The 9,223-nt window shown below is 34.5% G+C and overlaps 1 protein-coding gene across 1 annotated transcript; it reads right to left on the reverse strand.

Moving 5' to 3' along the window:
• Window positions 1–6,693: 6,693 nt before the first annotated feature.
• LOC136272705 (ficolin-2-like) lies at window positions 6,694–8,982 on the reverse strand. Its single transcript, XM_066074919.1, has 4 exons — window positions 8,867–8,982; window positions 8,508–8,604; window positions 8,073–8,237; window positions 6,694–7,838 (listed from the first exon to the last, which is right to left on the reverse strand). Exons 1-4 carry the CDS (start codon window positions 8,891–8,893, stop codon window positions 7,567–7,569), a joined length of 561 nt encoding a protein of 186 aa, XP_065930991.1. The 5' UTR covers window positions 8,894–8,982; the 3' UTR covers window positions 6,694–7,566.
• Between the last annotated feature and the right edge of the window lie 241 nt (window positions 8,983–9,223).

Genomic DNA, 9,223 nt, shown 5'->3' on the forward strand with positions numbered 1-9,223 from the left:
CATACAGTTGATTTCACACTGGCATACAGATAATGTCACACTGGCATACAGTTCATGTCACACTGGCATGCAGTTAATGTCACACTGTCATACAGTTAATGTCACACTGGTATGCAATTAATGTCACACTAGCATACAGTTAATGTCACACTGGCATACAGTAAATGTCACACTGGCATACAGTTAACAAAACACTGGCATACAGTTAATGTCAAAATGGCATACAGTTAATGTCACACTGTCATACAGTTAATGTCACACTGGTATGCAATTAATGTCACACTAGCATACAGTTAATGTCACACTGGCATACAGTTAATGTCACACTGGCATACAGTTAACAAAACACTGGCATACAGTTAATGTCACAATGGCATACAGTTCATGTCACACTGGCATACAGTTAATGTCCCACTGTCATACAGTTAATGTCACACTGGTATGCAGTTAATTTCACAGTAGCATGCAGTTAATGTCACACTGGCATACAGTTCGTGTTACACTAGAATACAGTTGATGTTACACTGGCATACAGTTAATGTCACACTGGCATACAGTTCATGTCACACTGGCATACGGTTAATGTCACAGTGGCTTAAAGTTAATGTCACAATGGAATACAGTAAATGTCACAGTGGCTTACAGTTAATGCCACACTGGCATACAGTAAATGTCACAGTGGCTTACAGTTAATGCCACACTGGCATACAGTTCATGTCACACTGGCATGCTGTTAATGTCACACTGTCATACAGTTAATGTCACACTGGTATGCAGTTAATGTCACACTGGCATACAGTTGATGTCACACTGGCATACAGTTGATGTCACACTGGCATACAGTTAATTTCACACTGGCCAACAGATAATGCGACACTGGCATACAGTCCTTGTCACACTGGCATGCAGTTAATGTCACACTGTCATACAGTTAATGTCATACTGGTAGGCAGTTAATGTCACACTAGAATGCAGTTTATGTCACACTGGCATACACTGGTATGCAGTTAATTTCACAGTAGCATGCAGTTAATGTCACACTGGCATACAGTTCGTGTTACACTAGAATACAGTTGATGTTACACTGGCATACAGTTAATGTCACACTGGCATACAGTTCATGTCACACTGGCATACAGTTAATGTTACACTAGCATACAGTTAACAAAACACTGGCATTGTGTGACACTGGCATACAGTCCTTGTCACACTGGCATGCAGTTAATGTCACACTGTCATACAGTTAATGTCATACTGGTAGGCAGTTAATGTCACACTAGAATGCAGTTAATGTCACACTGGCATACAATTCATGTTACACTGGAATACAGTTAATGTTACACTGGCATACAGTTAATGTCATACTGGCATACAGTTAATGTCACACTGGCATACAGTCAATGTCACACTGGCATACAGTTAATGTCACACTAGCATGCAGTTCATGTCACACTGGCATACAGTTAATTTCACACTGGCATACAGTTCATATCACACTGGCATACAGTTATTGTAACACTGGCATACAGTTATTGTCACACTGGCATACAGTTAATGTCACACTGGCATACAGTTAATGTCACACTGGCATACAGGTCATGTCACACTGGCATACAATTAATGTCACACTGGTATACAGTTCATGTCACACTGGCATACAGTTGATGTTACACTGGCATACAGTTAATGTTACACTGGCATACAGTTAATGTCACACTTGCATACAGTTAATGTCACACTGGCATACAGTTAATGTCACAATTGCATACAGTTCATGTCACATTGGCATACAGTTAATGTCACACTGACACAGCTTAATGTTACACAGGCATGCAGTTAATGTCTTACTAGCATGCAGTTAATGTCACACTGGCAAACAGTTGATGTTACACTGGCATACAGTTGATGTTACACTGGCATACAGTTAATGTCACACTGGCATACAGTTCATGTCACACTGGCATACAGTTAATGTGACACTGGCATACAGGTAATGTCACACTTGCATACAGTTCATGTCACACTTGCATACAGTTTATGTCACAATGGCATACAGTTCATGTCACACTGGCATACAGTTGATCTTACACTGTCATTAAGGTAATGTCACACTGGCATACAGTTAATGTCACACTTGCGTACAGTTCATGTCACACTGGCTTACAGTTAATGTCACAATGGCATACATTTCATGTCACACTGGCATACAGATAATGTTACACTGGCATACAGTTCATGTCACACTGGCATGCAGTTAATGTCACACTGTCATAGAGTTAATGTCACACTGGTATGCAATTAATGTCACACTGGCATACAGTTCATGTCACACTGGCATACAGATAACGTCACACTGGCTTACAGGTCATGTCACACTGGCATACAGTTCATGTCACACTGGCATACAGTTGATGTTTCACTGTCATACAGTTAATGTCACACTTGCATACAGTTAATGTCACACTTGCATAAAGTTCATGTCACACTGGCATACAGTTCATGTCACACTGGCATACAGTTAATGTCACACTGGCATACAGTTCATGTCACGCTGGGTTACAGTTAAGGTCACACTGGCATTTAGTTAATGTCACACTGGGTTACACTTAATGTCACACTGGTATGCAATTAATGTCACACTAGCATGCAGTTAATGTCACACTGGCATACAGTTGATGTTACACTGGCATACAGTTGATGTTACACTGGTATGCAATTAATGTCACACTGGCATCCAGTTAATGTCACACTGGTATGCAATTAATGTCACACTGGCATACAGTTCATGTCACACTGGCATACAGATAATATCTCACTTGCATACAGTTAATGTCTCACTAGCTTACAGTTAATGTCACACTGGCATTTTTTTAATGTCACACTGGGTTACAGTTAATGTCACACTGGCATTTAGTTAATGTCACTCTGGGTTACAGTTAATGTCACACTGTCATACGGTTAATGTCACACTGGGTTACAGTGAACGTCACACTGGCATATAGTTGATGTCACACTGGCATGCAGTTAATGTCACACTGACACAGCTTAATGTCACACTGTCATACAGTTAATGTCACATTGGCTTACAGTTGATGTCAAAGAACTTAAAAGAGGACATTGTTGGTTGCCATGTCTACAAAGCAGAGTATGTTTGTGTGACATTCTTTTTTTCTTTTAAATTGTATAGTAAATTGCAAACTATAGTTATACCTTGATATCTTTGGCGTAGTCGGAAGTACCGGACGCTTTGGTTTGATGTCTGTTAGGAAATGAAATAATAATGATGTAATTTAGTAGGCGATCAGTCAATATATTAACATCTTCCAGCGTGTGTGTAATAGAAGTACGAATCAACTTTGTAATGAAAAGTCATATACATTTTTTAAAAAAATATCCATTCGTGATTTTGCTGGAAACTATATAAATCTACGTAATAAGGAATCATTTTTTGAATATGATGCGATGAATAAACGTGGTTTAGCGTGATGAAGACTGTCTCCCTTGTTCGTATTCGATTACATTTTAATACTTAATCAAAGTACTGCAGTACATTGTACTGACGGAGGTTGATTTTATTGGTTATTTTTTATGCAAAAAACATGTATGTTATTTGGCTTGACAAGTAGTTCCTTAGCTGTATATGAATAATATTGCAAACATTTTTTTTCGAATATGAATTTTGGGCTTTTCCAAGAAGAATCCCGAGCTAGGTGTATAGATGAAGAAATGAAGAAAAAAAACCTACATAAATCATATTTCAGGATAAAATTAACGCCATCTAACTTTACGATATGCATTGCATTTTTATCAGTAATCGAAATATTTTTAAATAATTGTACCCAAGCAATATTGCACTTCGCAGCACAGTTAAGGCTGTCAATAAACTCCGTTCAGACGAAAAGTACGGGAAATGTGCATTATGACATCACAGTATATTACAAACCTCGAAAGTACTTTGTAATATATTTATTAGTAAAATTAACTTACACTAATCTTTTAATTAAAAACAACAAATGCTATTGCTTACAATTTTGATGTCCGTTATATCGTACACACTGAAAAATAAGCGAGATGTCGTTCTCGCTGTACTACAAAATATGACGTCATATGCTTCAAAATGACGCATTAAGTTAAATCATTGAAGGCTATCGTGCAGTTTTATAGCGAAGAAAAATAAATGTCATACATTAACGGAAAAGTATAAATGAATATTTTGTTTAAAATTATTATTAGTAGAATGCTACCTATATAGTCTTATTTTAATTTTGTTAAAAGTATGCATCGTATAAAGAAGCCACCTCGGTTTTGTATAAAATATCGTATATCTAAAATCTGAGTACCTAAATAAATCACTTAATTGCAAAGGCATACACTTACTTGATCCCGACAAACTTTTACATGTGAATTTGAAATATGCTATGTACTTAAAAACTTCCACGATCCTTGTAAAATCTTACAAATTAATTATTTTTTAATGAAATTAACCCTGTGACCTTCAAAATTATTCAACATATGCATTATAAATTACGGTTTCTACTAACAAATATTCTTATCTTAAAAAGTTCGCACCGTTTTTCAAAATCTACGATATAACATCAAGTTATTTCATAATTCAGTTGTGAATTTTGACATGATTATGCCCTTGCAATATTGAATTTTTTAAATGACCTCAAAACCACAAATACATCTGCTTGTACCATGCGACTGCCATATCACGTGACCACTATGAACATAAAATATTGTACTGTTATATATATATTTTAGAAATATATTGCATTTGAGGGACTGTTATTGATTTTAAAAAGGACATGCCAGTTTAACTAAAGTATACGTGTTTTCATCACAAAAATTTGCCGATATTTTTATTGACCGCCTTAACTGTACTGCGTTTGGCGTAAGAACATACGACCACAAAAACATATAAATTGTTCGTACCATTTAAAATCAGACTTTTATCGAGGTATTTATAAATAAGTTTCCTTGAAAAAACATTGCTACTAAATACATTGCATCAAATTTATATACTAGTTTTAAATACTTAGTTTTGTCAGCAGTGGTGAGTGAATATGGAATTTTAATTATGATTTTGAAAAAGATTAATCTACCCATGGAACCATGCTCATTTTCAGGTCAGGTCAAAATTTCAGGTCTTTCGTATTTCTGCACAAATAATTAATAAGGATGTAAAATTCCATTGATGTAATTTTCAAACACATTTCACATAGAAAATGATGAACCCCCACACATAATCATCTAATTTGACGCAGAAAATAGAAACGTATCATTTATATAAAATTCCAGGTCAGCTGAAATGTTCAGGTCAATTCAAATTTTCAAGTTTTTCATATATTTGCATAAATAAGTCATATCGATGCCATTTCATGATACTTTTCTATCACAGTTCATATGGAAATAATCACTCAAACAAAGTAATTTTCTTTGACGCAATACAAAACTGTATCATTTATTTAAAGTTTCAAGACATTCAGGTCTTTAGTGTTTCAAGTCTTTAGTACATGTATTACCGGTTTCACTGTTTCACTTCCGGTTTGCCAGAGTGACTGCATAGAGGAGTTGAATAAAATCAACTACCTAACAATGATTCCTTATTTCGTAAATAACAGCCAGCAACTCGAAAATGCTTAAAACTTGTAGAAGGTGAACTCGTAAATAAATTTTAAAGTACTGTGGTTTCATCAATATTCGTTGAATACCAATTTTCGTGGATTTCGTTGTTAAGTTGATCCATGAAATTTTATGTTCATTGAAGTGCTATTTCTGTTTACATTTTGTATTGATATGGTCATTGGCCACGAATTTACGTATCCTTGAAACTGTGATTTTCACTTTATCCACGAAAATTGATACCCTTGAATATAAATGAAACCACAGTATATGATTATTTATGTTGTATAAGGACGATTCAATTATGGTAAATTAGTGTCCATGTCCGAACACACGCGATAACCGTGGAAAATTGATGTCTTTATCAAAAAATAAAAGGTAGGAGTCATGGATAAGTGTCTATGTCGAAGCACACGATGTAAGAATGGTAAATCAGTTTCCATATCCAAACACTAAAGGTAAGAGTGATAGATTAGTTATAGCTCAATCATAAAGTCTATATTCTATTATTAGTAAGATATTTGTTAGCTTCGAAATTTAAGCTCTAAATGTTCCCTCATGATCATCACAGATAGACATATCCAATCTAAACTATTGGTCATAAGTGAAAAGGTATATAATCCCATGTAAAATGATATTTGACAAATTTTGATTAAGATTTGGAATTTGACATCAGACATGTACTGGTCGAGTTGAGTTTGTAAATTTGTAAGACCTATACAATCACGCTATAAATAAAACTGTTTGTAAAACAACTATTGGACTTAGTGTTTTTAAAGGTTGAACTTCAATGTGAATAAGAAGATAGTAGTCGTACAAAACCTTGAGGTTCTGAGTTTTGTAAATCTCATTTGCTATTAAGGAAAATACGGTCACTATCTACGGTCATTAATAATGTTTTTAAGGTAGTTTTTTATGTTTTCTTAACCTAGCAGCGCGTGAAAGAAGGCATAAGGAAGTTACAGCTGTACAGTGAACATATTATGTGTTTTGCACATACACTGTATAAAAAATACCTTTTGTTTAAATATTTAGACAAAAACAAAAACAAAAAACAAAAACACGATTAACGCATAAAAGAGTTTATTATCTTAATTTGCACTACCAACACCGAAGACAACGTACAATTTTCCTTTCTTTTCCTTTTATGTTCACTTCGTCGAAAAAGTTATTTATCATAACATATAAACAGTATTACAAAATTACACCATTAGAATTATAACATGTAACCAACAATATAAACACCGTTACAATCACATATACTGGGTTAGCTTCACAGTCCTGTATTTTAAACCTGGCTGGGTATTGTCCATAATTGTTATTAAACACGTGATCGTGAGTGACGTTGTCGGACTGAACCATTTTTCCGTGTGTTATGTCGAATGCAAGAGGGGCGCATGATTTGTCGATAAGCATGTCTATGCATATAGTAGTTTGAGTCACTTTATAACACAGACACGGAACACAGACCCTGGAGAGTAATGTTCAGGGCATTCGATATTTCTTAACATAACTTTGCCAGCATTCAGGAAACTTATCTGTGTTGTTCACTCAGGTATGACCGTGGACAGAAAGTTTAGGTACCCTATACTTATTTCTAACGATAACTTTAAACGCCTTTAGTATTTGTATTTTTCTTCTCCTGTAACTCCTATCTTTCTGCTGTAGACATTTCTTTGCTAAACTGAATGAAATGTGTTGAGCGGAAGTGAGATTCCGGAAGTGGAATCCTGTTGATTAAAACTTTGTTTCCTTGCTATCATGCATATGTATTTTTAATTAATATTATATATAAATTGTAATATGAGTCCTATTTCATAAAATGAATGACAACAAGAATCCAAACAACCTGAAATCTAATCATCGTAACAAAATATGTTAATTATACATAATTAGTTAAATAGAAAAACAATCTCCATTATTAATGATGTCACCTAGTGTCTAGGCAACTCGTCTTACCATTAAGCGAGTTGACTTAAGCGAATAGAACTTATCCCGCCATGGATGATAAGTTACTCCTTGATTGAAGAGAGTGGTTTCCCCTGCCAAGTACAGACCGTTAGGGTTCGCACAGTTACAGGAGCGGTGCCACCACCCAGATTTCATTATAGCGGCACACTCACCTGTATCACGATCATTGTCTTGATCCCGTGTGGAGAATTTCATGTTGTTCATAACCTTGTGAATGGTTAATGCATTTGTAAAACAGTCCCCTATATAAAAAATACATTCCAAAAAACGTTTTTTAAATTCTGTATCGAATCGGCAAAATGATCATTGTTTTGTCATATTTTTTTATTGGAATATTTTATCTCAAAATATTACTTAATTTAAAAACCATATGACTTATGTACATGGGTTAAAAAATAAATGTATCGACAATTATTGTAAACAAAAAGCATAAAACCCCAAATTTATTGACATTTTTGACGGATGAAAAATCTCACCAACGTTCCCAGAAAACCCCGATATCGTGACTGTGTACTTGCTAGACTCGTCTCCTACGTTAAAACTGGTGTACTTGACGTAACGTGTCTGGTTGTCAAAGTCCTCCATGTCCATCCTCATCTCATACGTCCCCTGACCCAGCAGGTGGTGTAGTTTTTCGTTGCCTAAAAAACTTTGAAATCAGGCTAGCTCTTTCTTAGTCAATGACACAAATTGGAATAAAACTATTTTGTTTAACCCTGCACCCTTTTTAACCTAGATTTAAAATAACTTATGTAAAACGTTGTTGTAAATAGTGTTTACAATAATGTTTGTAAACATTGTGTACATTTATTTTCTAAAAAATTGTCCAGACTTTTAAAACAAACCAGTTAAGAAATGTAAAATAAGATCTTCATAATTAATTTGAATATAAAACAAAGTAAGAATAATACCGAGCCAAAACTCAGATCTCAAATTTCCAAATCCGTTCTTGTACTCCATCCATGTTCTATAAAAATCCTCAGAACCATCCTGTCGTTTCTGAAAGACCTTTAAAAGAATAAATGGTGATTGATACTATATCGAGGCAAAAGAACAAAGAATATTTATGTGATAAACAGTATTAGACATTGTGCTACATTTTTGAAATACACAATATTTTTTTTTATTTTGATTTACCTGGATTTTTTAATACACTTTTCTCTAAGAAACAAAACGTATTTGGTGTAACCAAAATTAAAATATTAATGTGTTAGTACAAGAATAACTGTCAATAATAATGATAATAATAATGATAATAAACTGTCTGTACTGTCCAGCCGCCGCCATCTGTATCCATATCACAGAAAGCTGTCACGTGACCTAGGAACGGTAGCTTTATTCTGTATAGTCCACTAGTTAGACCACAGTTATTGTTGTGAAGGGATGTACAATCCGCCGGACTGTCATTATCTAAAAAGTAATAATTCCATCTAAAGTGAACGAAAAAGCAATTTTTTTTCTTAATGTAGAATATTTTTTTTATATACATTCATTAAAGAATTCATTTATTTATATTTTAAGACTAATACCGTTTTACGTCTGCATAATGTGGATACATGAATAAAGATTTTTAGTGGACTGATAAGGCTAGAAACAGTTGCTCATTTTTCGAGTTAACATGAACCTG

The sequence above is a fragment of the Magallana gigas genome, chromosome 1 (assembly GCF_963853765.1).
Source record: "Magallana gigas chromosome 1, xbMagGiga1.1, whole genome shotgun sequence".
Taxonomy (NCBI): Eukaryota; Metazoa; Mollusca; class Bivalvia; order Ostreida; family Ostreidae; genus Magallana; species Magallana gigas.

Coding starts and splice junctions, on each gene's coding strand:
- LOC136272705 (XM_066074919.1), bottom strand. CDS start 8,893: ATGGATACAGATGGCGGCGGCTGGACA. Junction 8,605..8,866: donor CAGATGGCGGCGGCTGGACA/GTACAGACAGTT, acceptor ATTCTTTTAAAG/GTCTTTCAGAAACGACAGGA. Junction 8,238..8,507: donor GAGATCTGAGTTTTGGCTCG/GTATTATTCTTA, acceptor AAAGTTTTTTAG/GCAACGAAAAACTACACCAC.